The sequence below is a fragment of the Podarcis pityusensis genome (genome assembly GCF_964106645.2).
Source record: "Podarcis pityusensis genome assembly, chromosome: 15".
NCBI lineage: Eukaryota > Metazoa > Chordata > Lepidosauria > Squamata > Lacertidae > Podarcis > Podarcis pityusensis.
The window spans coordinates 38,456,021-38,481,983 of NC_138040.1; the positions used below are offsets into that span (position 1 = coordinate 38,456,021).

Sequence of the window (25,963 nt, forward strand, 5' to 3'; positions counted from 1 at the left end):
TAAGCAGACTTCTGAACAGGGGGGTAACATACCCAAAGACAAAAGGGAAAGATCAGCAATTCAAAAGTAAAGTTAAGAACGAAAGAAAAGTAATCAAATCTGGGAAATAAGAAGAAAGATGCTTCTATGGAACAAACATATTAAAAGTAAAAATTTCAATGACGAGGGATTAATGTGTACCTCCAAAGTCAGCTACTGAAAACCCACAGGTTTGAGCATTTTAACACCTATGAGGAAATGCAGGGGGAATGCCCCTCTCGTCTAACTGTACTTAAAGCAACCAGCTGCAATGAAGCAAGCCAGCCAGACTGCCGCTTCTGGCAATTAGTTTAAATCAGTATTGCTTTCAAAAGTTTAATACGTCCTGTACTGACTACCATAAGACACGGAAGTCAGTTTAGTGCTTAGAAGCTAACCTCCTCTTACTCAAATGACATTTCATTTTGATAGTGGTATCACGGCACTCCAGCAGGGTTTGCTCGCACAAGCACCATCACTTTTTATTTCTTAACTTTGGATCTTCCTCACTTCCCAAAGGCAAATGCAGGCAATTTTGCACAATTGGCAGGAAACCTGCACAGCTTAAGCCCCACCCAAATGAATGAGCTGTTTTCTTAATAATTACTGATTCAGTGGAGCTAGAACAACAGAAATTCCTAATGGACTGGGCTGCTTGTATGCAGAGAGGCAACCAGCTTTCAGGTGGAAATGCTTATTTCCCAGGAACTCAAATCCAAACAAGGTACTTCATAAATATTTATTCATCCAGTATAGCTAATGTAAATATGATTGCTTATATTGCACTAAAACTTAATATCCTAAAAGAGTCAAGAAATCAGGAGTTGAAAAACTACAGAGAAGTGTTCATTTTTTGACTAAACCCTTAAAAATGTGCCCCTTGGAGCTTATTCACAGATAAAATCTGGCTCACAACTCCTTCCACAGTCCCATAATTTCAGGCCTTTCACCTGCGGAGCAGCAAAACATGTACAGTGTACTAAAAGGTAAAAGGTGTTTTTTTAACACTATTGACTTTGTAGATTATGTAAGGCAGTCTTCAAGGTAAGTCAACTCTATCCTAAGACAAGTAAATAATAATCTGTTTCGGTACAAGCAGCTTTTCCACATTCACTACTTCCAAAGTTTGAGTAAGAAAGCCACTGATTAGGTGAAATTGGTTCTTTCACATCTTTCCAGCTTTCTTATTCACGTGAGCTTGAGCTCGAAGAATGTTAGGGGTTTCCTCCATAACTCTGACAAGCAAGTTATCAATGTAGTCTTCCAGCTCCCGCACCTGCTGATCTCGCTTTGCAATCACATCTTTCTGCTTCAAGACCAGCTGGATCAGCTCGCTGTGTGTCAGCTGACCATAAGCATAGGCGGGATCTGAAGGATCATATTTCTTTAGGAAGGAAGAATGAACAGGTTAAAGTCATTTTGATATCAAGCACTGTTGCAAGGGTGGCGTCAAAGGATCAGAAGGAAGGTATAGAAACCTTTGGTTTCAAGGATTACTGGGGAATCCCAGGAATGATGTCAGAGCAAAGAGGTCATCTGTCAAAGCATCTTAAAAGCTACTGAAGATTCACCAAAAACTAGAATTTCAGGATTTGCCAGTAAGTATTTTTATGGCATGCAGACAAATGTGCACACAAGGTTTCTGTACACCTGCCTTCAACTATTTCTTCTCAGTAATAAACATGGAAAAGTGAAGATAAGACCCTCCTCATAACATGCGAAAAGTACTAAATAAATACAAAGCAGCAGCAGTAGTGGTTGTTTCAGTTAAGTGATAATAATTCAGGTTTTGTGCTCAAACACCAAACAGATCATTTGCAATATTAGTTGGAGGCACTAAATCACTAAACCTTGCTTATCTGAAAACAAAAATCCCTTTCAGGCCAAAGTCCTTTGGTGAAGATAGCAAGTTTTGAGCCTGGGGAATTCATACCCACTCACAGATCTAAGCTTGTGTCAGTAAAAGGCTCAGAAAATTGCCCAGATGGGAAGGATAGCAGGGGCAGGGGGAATCGTACAACTAGAAAACTTGAACACATTTCTGTCTCCAAACGACTATACCCCTTTGCAGTTTGTCTAATCCCGCCAATAAATTTACAAGCTTCCTAACTCAAGGCACAGACCACCCAATTAGGTTTTAAAATATAGTATCTTAAATTACCTTTATGTCGGCTTCATTTTGGTTATCCAAGATCTTTGATGTTATGCTCTGGTTTTTTGCAGATGATTTGCTTGTTGTAGTATGCATTGGTTTCACAGGATGAAGTCTGAAAGAAGCACACACAATTAGTTCAGGCAATCCTATAGTACTTTGTACCTGAACAATTTTGTGCAGTTCTACTTTTGGTCTGAAGGGACACGGGTGGTGCTGTGGGTTAAACCACAGAGCCTAGGACTTGCCAGTCAGAAGGTTTGCGGTTCGAATCCCCGCGACAGGGTGAGCTCCCGGTGCTCGCTCCCTGCTCCTGCCAACCTAGCAGTTTGAAAGCACGCAGTGCAAGTAAACAGGTAACGTTCTGGCGGGAAGGTAAACGGCATTTCCGTGCGCTGCTCTGGTTTCGCCAGAAGCAGCTTAGTCATGCTGGCCACATGACCTGGAAGCTGTATGCCGGCTCCCTTGGCCAATAAAGTGAGATCGGCCAGAGTCGACCACAACTGGACCTAATGGTCAGGGGTCCCTTTACATTTGGTCTTGCATGAAGCACTGCATGCACACATGTTCCTGCTTTGGCTTCTAAAAAGAATAAAGTACATTTTCCTCTTCTACGTACCTCTATTAGTGCAAGTTTAGATTTTATATTTACTGTTAAAACAGAAGATTTATTCTGGCCTCCTCTCTACACTTCAAGACTGATTAAGAAGCTCTCAAATCAAAAGTTTTACTTACCTATTTATTTATTTATTTATATCCCTTCAAGGACTTTGAATACATGCCCCCCCTCCATTTTCCTCACTACCACCCTGCTGAAGTAGGTTAGACATAGAGATAAGAGACTGGCCCATCACTGAGTGGAATCCTAGTCTGACACTCTTGATGGTTCTAAACATCTGTTCCTCCTCCCCCCCCCAATAAAATATGGTTGGTTCCTTGGATATTTGTGCAGTTACCCAGATGTTTAGCAAGTGTGAAAAATAGAGTTTTCAACAAAGTTTATTGCAAAAGTTTGCCCTGATTTCTTTTTTAGTTAAATTACACCCGTGAAACACTTCGGAAATCTAGGTAACACAAAACCTGTGCCGCAGTAAATTGCACTGCACTTATGATCACAACTAACACCGCTTTTAAAAAAAGTTAAGCATTTATCCAACTGCTGCTTTCACTTATTTTGGCAGAACATGAAAACTATATTTAGTATTTTAACAGGACAGTGGGTTTAAAAAATAAAGTAAAATTAGAGGTAAAATATGAAGTGCTGGTTCCTGTTTATGATATCTTTATTGTCATGTCACAGCAATGTGAAAATAGAGTCTGATTACTGCCTAAGCAAAACAAACCTTTGCTCAGTTGTATTCCTTCACTGACATTGCTACAAGAAATAGATACAGATCAACAGGGAAAGATTTTCACCTGTCCATAGGACACAAAATCCCTTACTGTGTTAAAAAGGGGAGGGAAGAATCAAAGCCATGCACAGTATAGCACTTGAGCCTTTATCTTTGCTCCCCCCCCCCCCCAATTCCTCTCACCTGAGCTTAGCAGGATAAGTCCCGTCACTCTGCAGATTCTGATTGGGATGTGTTTCAGAGGGTGAAACCCATGCCTGGAGCAGCTTCTTCTTGCCAGAGGGATCCACTTTGGTACCCAAGCCCTCTGCTGTAGCTTTTTTCGTAGGCTCTGCTCTATTACAGCCAGAAGCATCAGATTGGAAAGAACTAATAGAGTGAGAAGAACTGGGCAGAGGGGAAAGATGAACAGGCTTAACAGAGAACTCAGGACTATCACCCTGTCTATTTTCTTTTAAGCTGTCAGCGTTCTTCTGCTCCAATCCCTTTACATCATGGCTTGCATTTTCAAGGGCTAGTGCTGAAGGTGCAACCAATGGTTTGTTTAGTTCAAATCCATCATCAGGAGCACTTGTCTTCATGAGAAGCGATACAGTCTGCCTCTCTCCAGTCCCCTTTTTATTTGCTGCCAGCTCTCCCCCCTCAATGGAGGACCGTAACTCTGAGGAAACATCTCTACTCCTGGACAAATCTCCAGAAACTGCAATCTTTTCAGTACCCTGGGAATAATCACTCAGCTGCTCATCATCTGATCCCACTTCTGGAATAACAGAAAGGGTGGTGGGTTTTACATTCAGATCTCCAGGGATCAAACTGCCAGGTTGTGTGCTTGTTGCGTAGTGAGGGAGATCGGTACTAATACTTTGAGAGGAATCCATGGCTCCACCATCTCTTCCAGAACTAAGTATATTGGATACTGAAGTTGCTAACGAGCTATCGCTTGTTAGTTTTTCACTAGAGATGAAAGAATTTTCTGCAGAAAATTCTTTATATGTAGAGGCAGAGCTTGACCCATTTTCTGTTTCTGATTCATCCATCAAAGAAACAGATACACTCTTTTTTTGTTTTAGGGCACTTCTTGGTGCTGGCTTTGGGGGCTCAGAGAGAGAACTGCTACCCGACACAGTCCTTGGCATGTTAGGCAAAGGCACGAGAATTCTCGGAGTTGGAACCGGTGGCTCTACTTTAACTGAGAACCCGGCTTCAGCCTGTCTTTCCAAAGGACCCTCACTGTTATGAAGAGATTGTACGTTTCCATTATGGGGCTCAGGTGCAGTACAATGTTCTACATATAGTTCAGGGCTTCGCCCCTCATTCCTTTCAGTGGGATTTATTGAAATCTTGTTTTCATCATGCCAGCTCTCAACTGAATCTTCACCATCTGAAGCATCGTCGCCACTACTCCCCACATTTTCATCCTCAAGGGCAAAGGTTACCGACTTCTTTATGCTCCCTCGGTTTTCCTTAAATGGTGGCACTATGTGCACTTTGTCATCGCCCTGAGACTTCAGGATGAGTCCAACCCTATCATAAAACCGTGAAGGGTGACTGGCAGCTAGAGATCCAGGAAAAGTGGATACAGGATCTATCTGATTAGTTAAACCTTCCTTTTGGGGCTTCTCTGAAGGCACAACATGAACATGCTTGGAATCATCAAGGTTTCCTGCTAAGGAGGAAGTAGAGAAAGATGCTGGAGGACTGTTAAAACTTTCAGAGTCCTCTCCTACTTTAGACACGGGAGGATTATCAATATCAGAAAGCTGAAAAGCAGAAGGATCCAACTCAAGAACAGAAGTTGCAGGAACAGGCAGGGGAGACTTAGCAGAGTTTGAAGAATCCTCTATCTGGGTTTCTTGTTCCCTTTTAGGAGCAAATGGTTTATTTTCATTTCCAGAAGCAGCAGAAGTATCTTGCTTGGATTTCTGTCCCCATTTTATAGTGAACGGATTGTTGTCACTAGCAAACCTATCAGTGTCCCGAGGTTGCTCTTCTGGATCAAATTTAGAGATAAAAGGGTTGTTTTTATTAGAGTGATAGGGAGGAGAGAAAAGAGAAGCAGAAGGAGGTGCAGAAATAGCAGAAGTGGCTTTGGTTTCATCCTCTGAAGACACGCCCAGTCTGTAAAAAGGGACAAAATAAAACCTGCATGTCAGTTGCAGATGCAACGTAAGACAGGCAGAAACATTTTGAAGACAAGTTAAACAAGGCTGCTGCATGTTAAGTGAATAGGAAAGGTGTAGGGCTTTAGCAAACCACCCCCTTCATATTATAATTTACCTTTTAACAGCAGCAAATGCTTATAAAAGAAAACAACACGTTGCCTGAATGCAAGTATTTTGTACATTTAAAAAAGTCTATCAGTAACATCTCTTTTCAATGGAACACCTTTTTAATCCCAATTACATTATAGTATTATCAAAGTATTAGTAGTACAGTGAAATATACAAAGCACCAAGCAAATGGGAGTTAGGCAGGAAAAAGAGTGGTGCCTCTGAGACACACAGCTTCCATGCAAAAGCAACGTTTTATCCAAAGGTTGCATTCCACCAAGCCATAAAAATTGCATTTTAGATTGCTGAAAGGTGCAAAATTTAATCATTTTGCAGGAGCTGAACAGAAACCAGGTCACCCAACAATGTTAAAAGAATGTTGTTTCACTAGTCAAAACTGTAAAGAAAGAGATGTAAGTTTAAAGTTAGAGCAATAGGGAGCAATTCTCCCACATGCACCAGTGTCAGTAACCTAAAAACAAAGCCAAGTCACTAATGGTGTTCACAGCACTTATATCCATGTCTGAATATTTAAATATCAACTTATGAACAAATACACCACAAGATCACGTAATCAGCTAATATGTGGCAGCCTTAAATATTCAGGGGCTTAGGAGGTAACCCATTTTGATTCACTTTTCTGAGTCTTTCCTGCTCCATCTCAGTATTCCTCCCACCTCTACTTTCAGAGGACAGAAGAGAGATAATATCACACCCCTTCCCAACTCAAGCAAGAAGGAACCACGAAGGACAACTGCCAGTAGCACTGGCTGTTTCTTCACGAAAGACAGCTGTTCTCTTTTTCCTTCCTGATTTAGAACTAATGCTTTAAGTCTGGGAGGGCTAAAGAACTTCAGGCCTTGGCCCACCTACATGACATTGATACAAAGACTTTAACCCATAATTGTGTTTTAAAATTCCTCCTTGCCACAAAGAGCAGCAGCTAGCTAGTTACACCAGTTTTCTGGGTCAGACAAGCCCAATACGTTGGCTGGACTAACCACCGTCTTTTCCTCTCCTCAGCAAAAAAAGATAAGACATAAAAAGATGAGTGAAAACTAGCTCAGCTGCATTTGACCAGCTGGGCAAACACAACAAAGCTAGTGCCTGCCTTTGTTTCGATTCCTCTCCCTGTAAGATAGACAGTGGGGAGAAGAGATAGAAAGGATCAAGTTCAGCCAGCTTGGATACATTCTCTGCTAGACAGCATTCCATCCTGGAGGCAGAAGAGGGACTGATTCGCTCTCTTTGCCCTCCCCTTGCAAGAAAGTGGATCATCTTTGTTCTGAAGGCAGCATGCACTGCCATTTCTCTCCTTTCAAGAAGGCTAGAGACAGAAACCCTACAAATTACCTGCAGAGTTACTAATCAACTGAAACCTACACAGGGCATGCCTGCCCTATCAGGAGGAAAGTTCTTACTCACCCTGTAAAGTAGATATTTTCTATGACATACAATGAAAACCACTGGGTGGCAATAGCCTTAAAGCATGTCAAGATCTCAAAATTCAATTGAAAAGATCATTTCTCAAGACTAACCTGGGTTTGACGGGTTTGGTCTGAGATGGTTTCACAGAAGCTGAGTTTTTTTCTGGCTTCTCTTCTGCTGAGATGTTTTCGTCAAAAGGGTTCAAGGATGTCTTTGTGATTCGGAGATCCGCAGTGCCGCTCTTATCTGAGCTATGACCTCTTCTGTTATCCACAGGGACTTCAAAAGGATTTGCTTCTTTCTTGGCCAACTCTTTTTCATTACGTTTTACTTCCTTCACCTTCGGAGTGGTGTCTGCGTTGCTCTCTACTTCCTCACTAACTTTAGCTTCTTTTTTCCCTGTCATAAGAGACAGCAAGCCAGATTTCTTGTTCTCCTGCTTTTTGTTCTCTTTGGTTTCTTTTGGAGTGTCTGAAATAACTGGAGTGTTGCTTTCTGGCATATCCCCAGCACTCAGCAACTTGTATGATGGTAGAGTCATGGCTTTAAAGGACTCCAGTGAAGAAGACCCTGGTGGTCCTTTGTCAGAAGGTAGTCTTCCTGTCATTTCAGGTTCCTTACTGGGTTCAGAAGATAAGTTCTCCTGGGACAAAAAGAGCCGTTTTCGCTGGGATATCTGAGGGGAAGATAGAGTGCTGTCTTTTGGAAGAGTATCACTTTTGGGGTCACGCTCCTCCATGTAAACATGACTGCCATTGATACACACATTGGACCGGGAAGTGGGGTCACTTTTGGACTTCAGTCCACCAAATAAAGAATGTACATCCTTCTTGGTGTTACTGGAGGAGATTTGGTTTAGTTGCTTGTTATCTGCACTACCTGTTCTCTTATGAGACTTGGTGGAAGGTGGATAAAGCAGGTTATCTTCATTTGCGGAGGGTTCTGAAAAGAAAGAAATCAGCATCAGAATAGTGAAAGCACAAGTCCCAATACCACTGAAAATACTAATACCTAATCCAGCCCTAGATCAACTGATGGCTCTTAACAACAGCAGTACACTGGGGCTGGGGACCACTGAGACCCACCTGCATCATACTCATTTACAACTATTAGGCACAATCAAGTAAACACTTCTGTTTCTTCACAGCTTCCAAGCACTGCCTTTAAATAACACAAGAAGTCCAGCTTTAACTATTATGAAGAAATGGCACATTTTACTACTTAGCACACTTTGTAAATTACACAACTGTTAAAACATATGAGAAATTTATTCTCTTTTCAATAGACAATACTTACTCTCTGAAACAGGAGTTAAAGTGTCATCATCACTATCACTCCACCGCGATGAAAAGTCACTGGGATTAAGTCGAACTCTCTCTGTAACCGGTTGGAGAGAAGGTAACACAGACATGGACTGAGAGAGGTTGCTTTTCTGTAAACCAGGTTTGGAGAATAAGGTCTTGAACTTTGATTTTTTCTTTTCCTTCTCATTTGACTCTTCCTCACTGTCAGCCGGGGAGTGACTAATGCTAGGAACAATAGCTGAAGCTGTGTCTGGCAATCCATTGCCTCGTTTCCCCTTTAGCTTGTCTTTCAGTTTGCCAAATGGTGTCCGTGACTTATCTTTCATGGACAGATCAAACATGCTGGCTGTCATGTTGCTCCTCATGAATTGGATATCCACCTCAATCTCACCTCTCTCTTTTTCCTTCTTTCCTGGTTTGGAGTGAAGCTTGTACCATCTGTATAAATAAAGAACCGCAAAGGTTCAGCATCAGGGGCTTAAATATTTCCTACCCACCCTTTTCCCACAAGGTCTCAGGGTGCGTTACGTATAAAATAGTTAATTTTCAGTTCAAGCTAAACAGAGTCAGGTTCTCCATGTAAGCAAAATGCCAGATAGGTCTGTAGACTGATATTAGTGGCATTTAGCCAGCAAAGCCCATTTTCGTAAGAGAAAAAAAAAGAAAAAGTAAAGGGGAAGAGCAAGAGAAGAGAACAAATAGCCTATTTTAAAAGGAGAACATGCTGTTATGAAATAATTTATCCATATTACCACATGATTCTCAGATAGTTACTCTGGAAGCATCATGCAAAGATTTCTAAAATGCTAAGGCCGTCACTCCTGGAACAGAGGGTCTTTACAGATCTGTGATAAGAAACTGGTAGCCGGCATGCTACCAGTATGTTGGGCATGTTCCCAAGATGTCTAGAAAAAGTTTGTTTTCTGATCCAAGTGAATATTCACAGACATACTAACACAGGCATAGGCAAACTCAGCCCTCCAGATGTTTTGGGACTACAACTCCCATCATCCCTCACCACTGGTCCTGTTAGCTAGGAATGATGGGAGCTGTCATCCGAAAACATCTGGAGAGCCATTTGCCTATGCCTGTACTAACAGAAGATATAATTACAGCTAACTTGCATCTTATGCAGTGGTTACATTCCTGGCCATTGCACATAAAAGCAAAATCGCGTAAAGCCAGGAACCCTCAGAACCAGGTGTTGCGCTTACCTGGTTCTCGGCAGGCAGCCCGAGGGCTCTAGGATGCTGCTCTGTAATGTTTCCTCCACTCTCCATTTATTTGTTTGTTCTGCTCCACCCCCTGGCCCAAATCAGCAATCACGTAGGTAAAATAAGCATTGCGAGTTACCTATATTTCAATTTCACCTTTTCTGTCACAGGACTTCAAAGCTAGATTAAGTGTGTCATGTGTCACATATTTACAGACTTTGTCTAGAGCTTCATGGTTCTCAGTTAAGTCCTTGGAAGTGTGGTTCAATAAAGGGGATTACAATCATGTAATAATTATAAGCAAACAAAACAAGTGTTTCTCCAGAATTGCTTTCTGGGGCCTCCCCCAGAGGAACAATGAGAACCATGCCAGGAAAGGGTTGATTTTGTACTGTAAATTTATCCATTGTTCAGGGCAATGGGTTCCCCCAAATATTCATATAATTTTGCAGCAAGACACAGGAAAGGCTCTGCTACTAAGCCGAGTCCCATGATCGCTTAACAGCTCCACCTAACCTGTGCTGTTATGCTCTGGTATCATGCAACATCAGCAAGCCTTACTAGTTCATGAGTTATGGTATAACAGCTCCACAGCATGACCTTGTCCATTGCCAAACAGCTTCCTCTCCATTTAAGGTTATGTCATGAAGACATCTGCATAAAAGGTATCAATAGTCAGAGGAACTCTGTTTCTGCACTAAAACCCAAGATGCATGCCATCTTAGATTGTCTAACCTTTTTACTCCCTGAAAGGCACAACATGAACCAAGACAAATTCTGCAGAACAGTCTTGAATGGAGCTGGATACAGCAGAGGATACAGAGCTAGAAAGAGAGAAAATGAGAAAGTCATTACCAGGAAAGTTTTAGAACAGAAACAGCAGCTTATGTACAAAAGCATGCAATTTCTCCCAAAATATGGAATTTCCCGACAATATTTTCAGGAAATTGCATGCCTTAAAAGCATACATATCAAAACAGGAAAGAAAACAAAAGAGAAGAACTAGAGGAGGGAAAGCACTAGAACACAAGTGAGTGATTTTCTATATTCACATTTTAAAAGCTCATCATTTGGCCCAATTTCCTAAAACAGCGGATAGCATGGTGAAACTATTTCTAGGCAAACTACAGGAAGTTATTGCATGGCTACAAGATTACCCTTAAAAAAACAAAACAAAAGCACATACAGTACTACCACATCAGGGAAAAGGCCTGTCAGAAATAATCTCATTGACATCTAATTCTTTCAGCACAGTGACATGTTTCTGTTTTACGAATAAGCATCCAGTCTTGAGATCTGGCAACAGTTTCATCCAAATTTCAGATCTCCCTGCCTTCAGACGAAAAAATATTAACTGGTCTGAATTGCATCTTTGCATTGTCTGTCCACATGTTAAGGGTGTGGTGTTGATTAGTGAGCTACCTCTTAATTGATAGATTCCGACATAAACCTTGAAGCCCCAATTTTCATCTGTAAAACTAATAAAGTGCTTCAACTCTGACTTGTGCTGTTTATTCTAACAATAAAGTGTTATGAACAAGACATTTGTTTCTAACATACTTTGAATACTTATCATGGCTGTATAAAGCAGTCAAGACTGCCAAAGTAAACTTGGTAAGCCTGCTGGACTTGTTACGTTAAATATTTGAGTATGAGAGCTGCCATTATTCACAGTAAGACACTTTTAAAAGAGTTCTTTACAAACACTGTTTTTGTAATACACTGTGACTTACAGTTTTAAAAACTAGGATGTTTAGCTCAGTCTAAAAATATGTTTGCCAAACAGAAGGGTATTATGCATTCTTACGAAATGTTGCTTTTTGTACTCTTAACACAGATAGCCAAGAATCAAGGTCCACATATACATTTTAAGGGCAGGGTTTGTTCTACAATAGCTATGGAAGCAGGCATCAGTGGAAAATTACTATACCACATTATTTATTTTATCAGTATTTATATTTGAATCTATTGCTCTTCAGATGTGAAACTCAAATATCATTGCTGGCCAATAGAGCTATGTCCACAACAGCTCACCTGACAGTACTAGATAAATTGCTTGAATAGCACAATGTGACTAAAAAGCTACCTAGGAACCTGGATTGAATATTGCTTTTGTAATGAACTCACAAAGTGGTTATATTACACAAGTCAGGATGGGAATAATACTAATCTGCATTACAGGCTTGTTTGTAAAGAACAACAAGAAAGTGTACATGAGGCTATTTAAACTATATAAAAATGCTAAGCAGATTTTTTTTAATTCTTACTCACTGGTTTAAACCTTATAAGATTTAGTCACTGAGAATACAACTCTTTAAGTAAAAGCAAGCAACATAAAATGGCACAATATGAAGCATAACTGGGTAGGTGTGAAATCCCAAGGGCTATCAACCTATTAAAGAAAACTTAACTGATCATGAGTTTTAGTCAATTTAGTCTAACACCCTAAGGAAGTTAGATTAGCCTCAACCAGAGCCAGGGCCTTCTCAACACTGGCTCCGGCCTGGTGGAATGCTCAGTCTAATGAGACCAGGGCCCTGCGGGATTTCTTTCTGCAGGCCCTATAAGACAGAGTTGTTCCACCTGGCCTTTGGCTTAGAATCCGTTTGATTCCCTCCCCCTCTTTCGTTTTCCTTTCTCCTCCTGTGAAGAAGCTGCATCCTAATGTTTTAATGTTATATCTTAATCTTTTAAATTGTATTTTAATCAACTTGTTTTTATTATTGGTTGTTAGCCGCCCTGAGCCCAGTCTTTGCTGGGGAGAGAAGGGTATAAATAAAAATATAGTATTATTATTATTAATAGTCATGCTGGCCACATGACCCGGAAAAACTGTCAGCAGACAACACCGCTTTCCTGGGCCTGTAAAGCGAGATGAGCGCCGCAACCCCAGAGTCATCCGTGACTGGACTTAACTGTCAGGGGTCCTTTACCTTTTTTATTTTTTAAACTAGTGTTAGAAACTCAGATATATAAGCCAGTCACCAAATGGCACAATAAACCTTGGTTACAGTTGCCACAAAGGAATGTCTAGGCACCTTTTTTGTAGTGGGATGATTGATTGATTGATTGATTGATTGATATATTATTACAGTGGTGCCTCGCAAGACGAAATTAATTCATTCCGCGAGTTTTTTCGTCTTGCGAAGCACGGTGTCGGAAAAGTTTTGGAAAAGCTTCAAAAATCACCAAAGTCTTCAAAAACCTCAAAAAAGGCTACCACACCACGTGCTATGAGTTGCTCCTCGAAGTCAAGTCGCAACTGTATTAACGGTTTTAAGAAAAAGGAAACAAACTTGCAAGACGTTTCCGTCTTGCGAAGCAAGCCCATAGGGAAAATCGTCTTGCGAAGCAACTCAAAAAACCAAAAACCCTTTCGTTTTGCGAGTTTTCCGTCTTGCAAGGCATTCGTCTTGCGAGGTACCACTGTATTATTATTATTATTATTATTATTATTATAGTAAAAGTACAATACAACATCTCAATACAAAAGTATGGGGAGGGGATGTTTTCTACAAACAATGGCCAGCTATATATGGGGAAATATGTTATAAAAGTTGTATAGCAGTGCTAGGGAAGTGCCCTGAATATCCTGGCCAATACTCCTTTGAGTGGGTGGTGTGGGTTTCATTCCTCTTGGATCTAGCCTCGGTTCTTTAGAGTATTTCTTTGCAATAGGGAAGTGTCAAGTCCTAGTAACCTCACCACTCCTACCTTGTCCCATGATGTTTGTTTAGTGTTTATTTCCCTTTTCTCTCACTTCCTCCTCACTATTAATTGCCATCCAGTTAGTATTTTGACTGGAGGAGTAATCAGAAAGAGTCCAATTTATCAAATTCTGCTGTGGTGCTAACAGTTTCTAGCCTTGATTCAGCCAATCCCTTTTTCCATATCAAACTGAGTTAATATTTTATAGAACAAGACCCAATAACCTCCAAAATATAAAAGTGTTAAATTCTAACCAGCTTTTTATTTTGTTTCACTGCATCCTGGTAACCAACATCTCTAAAGAGCACCCGCTGCTCAGTCCGCTGCAAACCAAGATTTAAGGAGAAGACAAAGATGCCAACATTTAGGGGATTCACGATTATAGAGCCTCCTAAGCTAGGGTCCATCTTCCAAAGGAATTAACTAAATTCGTATCAGCTACTCGCCTTGACAACTTAATGGAACTTCCATGTTCACAAGCATTAACACCACTGAATATCAGTTGCCAAGGCAGCAAACTGAGGAAGAACTGGCTGTTCCACACCCTGCTTGCATGTTTCCTGGATGCATTGAGATAACCGCTATCCAGAGCAGGATACAAATTATTTTATTTAATAGATGTTTATTCTTCCCTTTAGCTAAAAGTAGGTTATTAGGGAAGTTTACAACAATGGAATAAAATTAAGTATGCCAACTACAGTGATCCAGCAGGACTCTGCTCAGGAAAGGTATCAACAGGATACTTTACAAGTTTTCTTCTCCAACGAGCTCAAGATGGCATACATGATTCTACCCGTCCTCATTTAATCCCCATAACAACCCTATGTTAGACTGAGAGCCAAGGTCAGTCAGTGAGCTTCATGGCTGAGCGGTCACTTGAACCCTGGTCTCCTAGGTCCTAGTCTGACACTAACCTTTACACCACACCAACTCTTTATATTATGCCGTAGCACATTATACTGCTGTTTATTTCAAGTTTTAATAAAGTGTTTTTAAAAGTTTGATCCCGCCTCTGCTTGCAATGTTTGCTTATTGCATTTTTGCCCCACCCTTACTTCAAATAACTATGTATGAGTAACATACATAGTTCTCATTTCTCCATCCCATTTCATTCTCACAACAACCCTTGAGATTGATTAGACTGAGTGTGACTCGCCTGTGGTCTCCCTGTAAACTCTATGGACAACAGTGGAATCTTTACTAAAAGTGGCATTTTTAATCCATGATCCATCCTGTTAAGAGCTTAGCTTTCGCTGCTGTCAGATAAACAGCTGAGATGAATAATTCTCATGCAGCCTGTTTGGACATGTGGACCGTGAGCCTCTGACATACATAGGTAAATTGCCTCTGAACCTGGAAATGCCATTTAGTCAGCAGGAAGTCAACATCTTCAAACAGAACTATAGAGTAGTAAGGGACCTTGGATGTCATCTAGTCCAATGCCCAACGGATTCAGTGCAGGAATCTTGCAAATACACAGCTTCCTAAGCAAACGGGCATCTAGCCATTGCTTACAAACCTTCATAGGAGGAGATCCCACCACTTCCCAAGGCCATCTGATCCGCCTTTGAACTACTCATACACTTAAGAAGTTTCTCCTAACGTAAAGTCAAAACCATCTTAAAAGTTTTCAGTCATTGCATTTACATCTGTCATCTGGAGTAACATAGAACAAATCTGCTCCACCTTCTGCATCACAGTCTTTCTCCTCCTTAAAATGCAGCAACTGGAACTTGACAAAGTACTACATATATGATCATACTAATTGATGCTATTCTTTAGTCACACATCTGGCACACACAACAAGTGCACCAGAAAAGGAAGCCACCAGATGCACAACAGGTAAAAAAAAATATATTATTGTGCCCAACAAGTTTCAACCCAGAACTGGAGCATAGAACTGAAATTAATTTTTTCAAGAGTGCCACTGAGGAGTGAATATAGTGATACTACTTATGTTGCCAAAATTACAATCCATTAATATACAAAACAACACTGAACAACAGACGAGTAATTGAAATCGTCATAGTTAAGTCGGATTTCACCTGTCAAAGCGACTTTACCTTCCAGTTTGTGTTCCTATTGATCACATTACCTTTTACAAAACCGATCGACCAGAGTCAAAAGGCGGCAAAACTAGATTTTTGTCCATCTTAGCTGGGAAGGTGTGCGGCCAAGAACAGAAGCAAACTTCGGGGGGTTGGGTGTGCGGCGGGATGTGACACCTTCAGAAATACCTAATTTGGCCGCATATCAAGAGGAAGCCCAATGAACCTGGCTAATCCTACACTGACCACAACACTCTGGCGCATTTCCTCTCTCTCCTTCGAAGTTAAAGCATGCCCTTATCCGCATTCCTTCAGAAGTCCTGCTATGACTCCCTAAATAAAGAAGGAGCGAAAATCAGATGCAACGGGTCATATTTAGGAGATCTCTCTGGGCAGCGCCGGGCACCAGCCCCCTCCCTCCCTCCCTCCGCGCATGCGCCCCGCGCCTCAGCAGGTAGACTGCCCCTGGCAGCGGGAGCTCCACGGGAGGCCCCTCGCTCGCTCGCCCGCTCGCTCTCCCCTCACCGTGTGCTTCGGCGGCCGCCCTCGGAGTGCAGCTCGGCCAGGCTGATCTCGGCGCGGCCCAGGAACTTGTCGAGGCCGAGCAGGGCGCGGTGGAGGACGGTGAGCTGCAGCACGGCCGTGGGCCCGGCCGAGAGCGGAGGCCCCCCCGCCGACAGGCTCCTCCGGGGCGGCGGCGGCAGCTCGAAGGTGGCCTCCTCCCGCCACACGGGAGAGCCCAGGCAGCGCTCGGCCACCGACGTGGCGAACTTCTCCTTGCCCAGCGCCATCACCGCGTACGCGTCGCTCCCGCCGCCGCCGCCGCCCTTGGCCTTGGAGCGAAGCCCCCGCGCCTGGAGCACCGTCACCTGGACGTGGGTCGGGGCCCAGCGGGGCCCCAGAGACGACGGAGAGCCTGGGGCCGACATTTCTTCGTCGTCCGCCTGACACCCGCTCTCTGCCGCTGCCCGGGAAGGACTGAGCGGCTTCCCTCAGGTGAGGCGGGGAGGAACCCCACCCCAAGTCTCGCGAGAGCTTCGGAGCCCCGCCCCGCCTCTTTTCCCCCGTTCGCGGCGCTTTGGACTACAGCTCCCATAATCCTTTGGGTCCGGGCGCACTGGGCGCTGGAATCTTGCAGGTAAATTGTAGGTCCAGTTTTCCCTTAAACTCAGTGATCTCTATATTTCCATGTTAAGGTGACTCGTGAGTCTTCCTTCCCATTTCAGGGTTTTCCCCCCAATAAAAAATATATATTTTCCGAAACAATTATAAACTGTGGGCAATAATACCTGGGCGCGAGTTTAGTTATATGCAGACTGCAGAAGAATGTCTTTGCGAGCATATTCGTAAAAAGGCATGAATGGTGAATATAGCCTCTCCACAGACAAACGGAAGCAGCTGATGGGAGATCATTGTTATATTCCTCCTTTGCATATGAAAAGAAAGGAGGCTAGTTTTCAACAAAGGCATCTTTTTAAAAAGCAACAGGTTCAAAGGGGATAAGGACCCTCTTGAAAACCGATACACTTCAGACGTTGGATCCGAGATATCGAATGCCTAACCTCTTGTCGTATAAAAGAGGTACTTCCTACCAGTGCTTCCCAGGGGGCACTCAAGTGTACGCAGTACCGGCACGTCTTTTCGTTGTTGCTAAAAAGTGTCTCACTTACTGAAACAACTTCATGGTGAGTACTGGGCACCTATTTTTCAAGAGAAAAAAAAACCAATGGTTCTTACTATTAAATCTGCAAAAGCCCTAACCTCTTTATCTGCTTTTTAAACTTCACTGCCCCAGCAACTTGAAAAAAAAAAAAAAAGACTGTTAGGGAATTTAATTATTTATTTTATTTCCCAGCATTTATATCTCACTTGATAGTAATAAAACCTCAGAGCTGTTTATAAAAAGAATAATGATCCTTCTTAGGACTTGAGTTCCAAATAGATCTCAAATTCTAGGCTGGGGAACAACTGCTACAACAAAACTCATGCCCCCAAGATACAGAACCCCTAAAGCAGGAGTCGGGCAACTCAGGGCAAGGGGGGTGGAGGAGAATGTGGCCCTCAAAGCCTTTCTGTCTGGCCCTAAGGGCTCTCTGCAGGCCACACTCCTCACTTGGACCTGCCTTGAACTTGCCTTGAGTGCTTTTGCCTGGCTGGAATATGTCCTTGAACATTGATAAATCCTTGGTTGCCTGACTGGAAGATGGAGAGGTGTGTGTAGAAATTAGCCTACAGGACTAAGGCAAATTTTACATTTGCTGCTCCTCTCATAGGACCCTTGGAAGGTTGCCAGAAAGGACAGAATGAGGCCCTCAGGCTAGAAAAGCTCCCCACCCCTGCCCTAAGGACTGGGATAACCCCACTGCAAGGAATCCCTGCTGAACACCCTTGTATTATTAACACACAGACAAACTTGAGAGAAAGAGAGAATTACTGTTGTCAGTTAACCCTTGAAGAATTATGATATCATCCAAGCCTGAAAATCCATACTGCTTCATTTTAAAAAGTACCTTATAACAGCAGCCCACAGAAATCAAGCATGAAGCTTTTTCCTGGAGATGTCATAAAGTAATGGGGAACAATTTGCCTGCTTAACTGTGGTGTGTCAGGCTGCTATCGATAGGCGCAGGAGCAGGGCTACTTATTTATTTTAACTAGCCTAAGTGTCAAGCTGAAATACAGATGGTGAAGCTGTTCTGATTGCTCCTTGATGCTGGGAAATGGTGTCTGTTGAATTTCTGCCCGTGCTTTTCCAGGTAGTCAGAGGGGAAAGGGTGACATCATTTCCTAGATTAGAACATTCAGACTAAGATTAAGAGCTAGCTCTGAACTCATTCTATACATACCAGTGAATTAACTTGCCCAGACCCACATTAGGATTAGATAATAGTTGTTCCACCTCAAAGGGAGTAGCTTCCAGTTGTAGACAATTCTGAATGTATTGAACTTCTGGTTTCCCCCCGAAAAACAAATTAGACTCTATTTCGCATCACAACAATCTTTTAAAAATAAATAAACAGGTCCTGCTGGCATATTGTTTGGCTGCTCCACAACTGAGCAGGTGACAAGGCTTTTATTCTTTGTTTGTGTACTAAATTTAAACCTTAGACTAAAGCTTACCTGGCAGCTATGTTTATTTGGCTGACATGATGGAATCCAGTTTGGGAACCAGAAGTTCTCACCTTTTCTTATGTAGTAGAAATGCAGGCATTTTTGCCATCCAAGTAGGATTTCGGGGGGGGGGGGGCTACGTGTACAGAATCACACTCTATATTGATTAATTAAACCATACTTGTTGAAACTAACATTGGACCTGTTATAATATCACTCTGCCCGACTTCTATATAAAAATGTATTACATGTGAAAACCTTATCTCAATATTTCATGCCTGAGAAGCTTTTTCAGTTGAATACTTAGTTATTTATAGAAGGGACTGTTCTGTTGCTTGCTTATGTTGCAAGACAGATACAGCATAGCACAAAGCTGAACGCAGCACATTCTTCAGCTGAGTGGAATTTCCTTCTCTGGATTGCTAGGATGGAGATGTAGGGTTTTGGAAGAAGGTGCTCCCTGGATGTGATTTATTCACAAAGTAACATTAAAGCAGAGACGCGGGTGGCGCTGTGGGTTAAACCACAGAGCCTAGGACTTGCTGATCAGAAGGTCGGCGGTTTGAATCCCCGCAACGGGGTGAGCTCCTGTTGCTCAGTCCCTGCTCCTGCCAACCTAGCAGTTCGAAAGCACACCAAAGTGCAAGTAGATAAATAGGTACTGCTCCGGCGGGAAGGTAAATGGCATTTCCGTGCGTTGCTCTGGTTCGCCAGAAGCGACTTAGTCATGCTGGCCACATGACCCGGAAGCTGTACGCCGGCTCCCTCAGCCAATAAAGCGAGATGAGCGCCGCAACCCCAGAGTCATCCACGACTGGACCTAATGGTCAGGGGTCCCTTTACCTTTACCTTAACATTAAAGCAAGGCATCTGTGAACTGCATGCAATCCTGAGTCTATCAATCCTGATTTCATGTGGCTTTAATGTCATGCAGCCTCCAGAAAGAATTTTAGAAGAGGCCTACTCGATCAGGCAAAAGGTCTATCTGTTCCATCATCTTGTTGTCACAGTGGCCAGCCAGATACCTATGAGAAGCCCACAAGCGCAACAGTGCTCTCCCTTTCTGTGATTCCCAACAACTGCTATTCAAAGGCATACTGCCTCCCAACAGTGTAGGCAAAGCATAGCCCATTGTGGCTGATAGACAGTGAAAGCCTTATCCTGTATGCTTTTATCAAGAGGATGCAGGAGTTCGCTTATGAGGAAAGGCTGCAACCTTTGGAGCTTTTTCAGTTTAGAGAAAAAAGCATGTTAAGAGAAGATACTGTATAACAGATGCATGTTATGGAGACAGTGGATAGAGAAAGGTTTTTCTCCCTCTCCCATAGCACTTGTTGACATCCAAAGAAGCTGAATGCTGGGAGTTTCAGGACAGACCAAAGAAAGTACCGGTACTTCTTCCCACTGTGCATAGTTAAACTATGGAATGCATTTCCACAGGAGGTAATGATGGCCTTAGAAGAGCACTTTACATTTTATTGTCATTTTCATGAACAAATGGATTCTCATGCACACTTCCCCCTAATATACAGTACACATTTTTGGTTGAAGGACTGCATCTTTAAGAGCTTGAGCTTGCTTTCCTCTCCTTCCTTTCATTTCATTTTCCTTGTGTGTCATGTCTTATCAGCCCGAGGGTAGGGTCCGTCTCAGAATTCAATTTTGTAAGTTGCCCAGAGAGCCTTTTTTCCATTTTCTAAAGGGTGGGGCAGAAATTCTGTAAACAAAGAAGTGCGTGACAAAATTCAGTAAAGAGCAACTTTCTAAGGACACCTGTGTGCTAGTTTACATCCTGTTTCAGGAAGTGTGAATTAGGTCGGTTCACATCAAAATGCAGACTGCTCCAAATCACTCATCCACCAAATCACTCATCCACTCATCCCAGCCATAGGTGTCACAAGTATTTTGGGGGGTTGGTTTGCTTAAAATAACAATTGAGCTAAAACACTTTTTCTTTGATCAGTGTTGGGAAGGATGTAGAGGAGCACTTGTTTATTGGAGCACGTGCTGCTTAACTTCCAGCCTTGTCCTAAGATCGGTTGCCAACAACAATCTCTACTCTCCCGTGGGCGGTGTATGTGTTGTCAAATTTCCAAGTTTTGTCCAAAGGAAAACAGCGAACATGGGCGGTATATGTTGTAAAGGACAATGAGCATCAATAGCTTCTCTCCCCCACCCACCCAATTGTGTTGCTGATAATTTAGCACCAGGCGGTCCTGTTCTTTCTAGACAAACCAGGGAAAGAGCAGACAGGTGGAAAGTGTGCCACAGAGTTTCGGTGTTTGTTGGCTCATTGCTCTGATACGCTTTCGAAGGGTGTGGTGCTCCTTGACTCAAGAATGAGGATAGTTACTCATTTGCACATGGGTTAGTGAACAGTGATCTCACCTGTTTCGCATCCCTCCTGGCAGGTGCCCAGTGAAAGCCTTCTGTGCCCTGTGCTCCTTGCATACAAATTATTAGACTTGTGCTGAACAGGGAGAGCCTGGAGCCAATGAGGTACACTGTATTACGGACAGGTTGCTGGACTTAAGCTGGTGTATTCACTTCCTGGACAATGACTCTCAGGATGCAACTGCATGTCATCTCAGGAAGCCCATATACTGTGTTACAAACCTGTGTTCCCACACGTGGCACCTGTAAGGGAGAATCAGCAGGAGGGAGGAGTCCTTTAGCCCTCCCGTGCCTGCCAATTTTCCTCTGCAAAATGCCTCTCTGCTGTAATTTGTATTTGCAGGCAAGGATCAACCAGAGTGCTTGAACCACTCCTCTACCTGCCCAGGCTCATTTGAAATACACCTCAGATGTAATTTGTACTTGCTTAATTGCATGTGCACCTGCCAACTCTCATTGTATTTGAACTTGAAGGGAAGAATTGCCAGAGGGAGCGCTTAACTCTTCTTGCTCCCGCCAACTCTCCCCCGCTTCGAGGAAATGTCGGTTTCATAGCTCAGCCTGAGAGAAAACATTTTAAAGTGACATAGGGCAGGGTTGCGGAACCCATGCCTCCGCAGGACACTGTGGCAGGTGTAATGGGAGTTTATACCCAACAAAATATGGAGGTCCACAGATTCCATGCCCCCGACAAGGAACTACTCTATAAGAGAACCGAGAGGTGGGGGGAAGGAACAGGTTATTCTTCAACCTGCCAATACTCACCTGCAGTGCCTCCTCCACCCCCACCTCCAAATGGGTTTGCCTTATGAGAAAACCCAGAGGGCAAACTGGATTATGAGGGGGCAACCATACATTTTTATTCACCTGCCTGTCCCAATCATATATAAAACAAGCTAAATGGTGTTGCCTGTGGTTGGCATGACAAGGTGCCTGTCCTCTCTCAAGCATAGTCTGTTAACCTATCATTCTGCTGTATTCCAAAATCTTCTTAATCATTATTTTAAAACTGAAAAATCTGGAAATGCCTTTTTAATCATCACCATCATCACATCACCATCACCATAATGCAAAGAGTCTTGTGGCACTTGAAGGACAAACAGATGCATTACTGCAAAAGTCAAGGATAACTAATGGTGTCCTCCAGATGTTGATGGATACCAACTCCAGTCAGCCCCTGCCAGGATGGCCAGTGGTCAAGGATGGTGGAAGTTGGGAGTTCAACAACATCTGAAGGGCACCATATTGGCTTAACCTGGCACAAACTTTCTAGTCCACGAAAACCTATACCATAATAAACTTACTAGTTTTCAGAGTGGTGACTCCATTATGCTTACTGCAAATGATTAGCATGACGGATTGATATACTGTGTGTGTGTGTGTGTGTGTGTGTGTGTGTGTATGTGTGTACTTGCACAAGCTTTCCTTGTGAGAGGAAGCCAGGGAACCAGTGTGGTGTAGTGGTTCAGAGCGGTGGACTCGTCATCTGGTGAACCCGGTTCGCGTCTCCGCTCCTCCACATGCAGCTGCTGGGTGACCTTGGGCCAGTCATACTTCTCTGAAGTCTCTCAGCCCCACTCACCTCACAGAGTGTTTGTTGTGGGGGAGGAAGGGAAAGGAGAATGTTAGCTGCTTTGAGACTCCTTAGGATAGTGATAAAGCGGGATATCAAATCCAAACTCCTCCACCTCCTCTTCCTTCCGTGAATACCTTCTCAGTAGCTACCCATTTGACTGGCAAGAGGTTATGGAATGCCTTTGAATTGCTTCAGCTATTGTTGAATCAGTACAGAGAAATCTACTGTGGGAGTAAACATTCTTCTGAGCATTCTTCATGCCTTAAAAAAAGAAAAGCAAACAGCTAGGGTTTATTTACTTTACTAACACACCCAGATTCGGAAGCTGGTGCAGGCTAGGCAATAGTCAGGTAAATAAATACAGAACAGATCAGAGCCTTGAGCACTGGGGAATAGTGGTGACAAACATAGGAAGCTGCTTTGTGTCACCTAGGGAGAAACTTATTGACAGTAAGAGCAGTTTGATGATGGAACTAGAATGGCAGCCAAGGTGGTAGGACTGAGCTGAAATCTGTTGAAGGAAGTTCTGAGCTTAGCCTCTGCTCCTTCCAGTCCTCTTGCCTAAGCTGACTGCTTCCTGTTTGCTATTTCACTAGTATATGCATTTTTATGTACCCTTTAGCATACTATATAGGTCTACATAGAGTTGGGCAGCAGCATTTGGAGGAGAACCAAATCGCTGAAATTTGCCACCGCATAAATTCCTCACAGTCCTGTTCTGGTCTTGCAGGTGACTGGGCAGCAAAGCAACAAGGTGAGGTATCGTCACACCATGGAGTAGCTAACTTGGCTCCAACAAAGGCAAGATGCACCAATGGTTTGAGTCAGTATTTGTCTAGTGATTAGAGTGCTGGGTCTAGGACCTGGGGTGCAAATGGTTCAAATCCCTTCTCAGCCACAATTCTCATGGGTTGGAGACCTTGGGGCCAGTCAACGTCTACCTAACCTACCTCACAGGGTTCTTGTGAGGATAGTATGGGGAGGGGGAGAACCATACATCCCACTTGGGACTCCTTACAGGAAAGGTGGCCTGTAAATATAATAAATTTATGAATAAATGCTTGCTTCATGGTGGCCACTTGGCAATTTCCACTCACCTTTCATTTATTTTATCTTGATCATCATGTTTAGCTGAACACCTGAGGCAATGCCCTTAAACATATTTTCTCTTGTGCATCACTCAGAATCCCAGCCCACATCAATAAGCGTCCCTTGTCACTTTGCCTTCCCTTGAGGGCCTGTGGCCTTTCGAGAAAGAGTCATCTGAACCATGAAGAAAGCCTGTCAGGGTGTACAAGTCAGGCGTCTGATGCTCAGCAGGTGTGGTGATGGTGCAAAGCTAATTAAAAAAATATAAAGGGGAGGGAGGAAGAAGTAATCCTGTTAGCTTGCTGGTGGCTTCTGCTGTTGCACTCAGATCCTGCTTGGGAGCTCCTTATTGGCACCTAACTGGTCATGAGGAGAACACAATGCAGGAATATATATAGGTCTTTGGTCTGATTCAACAGGGCTCTGCTAAGGTACTTATGATACCCAGGAAGTCACTGTACGTTAGCATAAGAGGAGCCCTGATGGATCAGACCAAAGGCCCATCTAGTCTAGCATCCTTTTCTCACAGAGGCCAGTCAGATGCCCAGCGCAAGCCCACTAGCAGGACCCAAGGGCAACAGCATCCACCTCACTTAACAAAAGCTATTAAAGGTGTTCAGCAGGTGTAAGAAGTACAGATTAAGGACACCCCCAGCATCAGAGGCAGTATACCGCTGATAACCATTTGCCAGAAGAAGAAGAAGAAGAAGAAGAAGAAGAAGAAGAAAGAAGAAGAGTTTGGATTTGATATCCCGCTTTATCACTACCCTAAGGAGTCTCAAAGCAGCTAACTCCTTTCCCTTCCTCCCCCACAACAAATACTCTGTGAAGTGAGTGAGGCTGAGAGACTTCAGAGAAGTGTTGACTAGCCCAAGGTCACCCAGCAGCTGCATGTGGAGGAGCAAGGAAGTGAACCCGGTTCACCAGATTAGGAGACTACTGCTCTTAACCACTACACCACACTGGGGAAAACTATTGCCTTGATTTCCTGCTTGGCCACTGAGAGAAGCAGAATGTTGGGCGGGATGGACCTTTGGTCCAATGCAGCAGGATTCTTAGGTTCTTGTGTTCCCCTTAGGTAGATATAGGTCATTGGAGATACGTAGTATTACCTTTGGTGTGATGTGTCCTGTTACCTAAGCATGTGCTAAATGGCACGGCTGAGTGTCAACAAAGGAAATCTTTCACAGACTTGAATGGATTGCCTGATTTCTGACTGTTGACCTGTTTTGGGAACTTGTTTCAAGAATGCAAATGTCTAAAGTCCTGATGCAGAGGGTACAATGTAAAGTTGGGCAGTGGGTTGGAGATCTCCAGGTCATGGCTTCCAGTTTCCATGAATCAGAGGTCCTGCCACCATAGGAGGCAGCACATACACATGCTAATGAGTGTATGCACTACATGTGCAATCCATACTCAAAGGAAATGGAGGGCATGGATCATGCATTTGGATGTGCCAGTATGCAGTAGAGACTTCCATATTACAATTTGTTCATATCCTTGAGCAGATTTGTTCAAGATTTGCCCAGAGCTGAATGTAGTACTCCAGATGAGATCTGGCCAATTCAGGAGAAAGCAGAGCTATTGCCTATGGTTTTGTTAATGCACCCTAAAATGCACTCGTCATTTGCAGCAGCCATATCACACGTTTTGCCCAGTATCTCTATAATAGTATTTGTCTGAAATACTCCAGTTAAACCTAATCACAGTTCTGCACATTTCTGCTATGTCACACACATTAACAAAAAAGGGACAAAAAATTCTTCTCATCTATTTTTACAGCTTTTGGGGGCTATTGTGCTCAGAATTGACTTCTGCACTGAGAGTGGTTTGATCAATTCTTCATTTTTCTTTGTGCACCATCAAAGTTTGATTCAGCCTTCCCTTATTCAGACAATGGATTGAACAAATCTGTAATGTAAACCACTTTGAGTAAAGTGATTAATAAATATAAATCATCATCATTAAAATAATGGAAAATTGTTCTCCATAGTAGGGCAGAGCAAGTACCTAAAGCAGAGCTTTCCAAACTCTGTCGGGACACATTAGTAGTGTGTCGGCTGCAGTGTGTAGGTATGTCACGTGAACACTCCCTGCACTCCTCCTGGGGCTGGAAAGGGGTTAGTATAACCTCCGGTTTGCTAGTAAAACTGAATTACTGTGTCACTAAATGATGCATGTCTAAAAAGTGTTTCACCAACCTGAAAAGTTTGGAAAGCTCTGAACTAAGGAATAGTAATGAAGGGGATGCAGGTGGTGCTGTGGTCTAAACCACTGAGCCTCTTGGGCTTGCCGATCA

At 43.1% G+C, this 25,963-nt stretch overlaps 1 protein-coding gene and 1 long non-coding RNA gene across 3 annotated transcripts in view; one reads left to right on the forward strand and one right to left on the reverse strand.

The window, feature by feature from the left end:
• Positions 1-743: 743 nt before the first annotated feature.
• On the reverse strand, positions 744-16,530 carry RAB11FIP1 (RAB11 family interacting protein 1). Of its 2 annotated transcripts, XM_080982328.1 has the most exons (7): positions 16,020-16,530; positions 8,517-8,962; positions 7,331-8,162; positions 3,962-5,640; positions 3,706-3,853; positions 2,180-2,285; positions 744-1,402 (listed from the first exon to the last, which is right to left on the reverse strand). In XM_080982328.1, exons 1-7 carry the CDS (start codon positions 16,421-16,423, stop codon positions 1,184-1,186), a joined length of 3,834 nt encoding a protein of 1,277 aa, XP_080838454.1. In that variant the 5' UTR covers positions 16,424-16,530; the 3' UTR covers positions 744-1,183. The 2 variants fall into 2 exon arrangements, with proteins under 2 accessions (XP_080838454.1, XP_080838453.1); XM_080982327.1 differs by having other exon boundaries at positions 3,706-5,640; positions 16,020-16,529.
• Positions 16,409-25,963, forward strand: part of LOC308463917 — a 49,183-nt gene continuing 39,628 nt past the window's right edge. Inside the window, exons 1-2 of the long non-coding RNA XR_013979822.1 lie at positions 16,409-16,490; positions 17,768-18,250. This is a non-coding gene — a long non-coding RNA (uncharacterized lncRNA). The remainder of the gene's footprint in view (positions 16,491-17,767; positions 18,251-25,963) is intronic.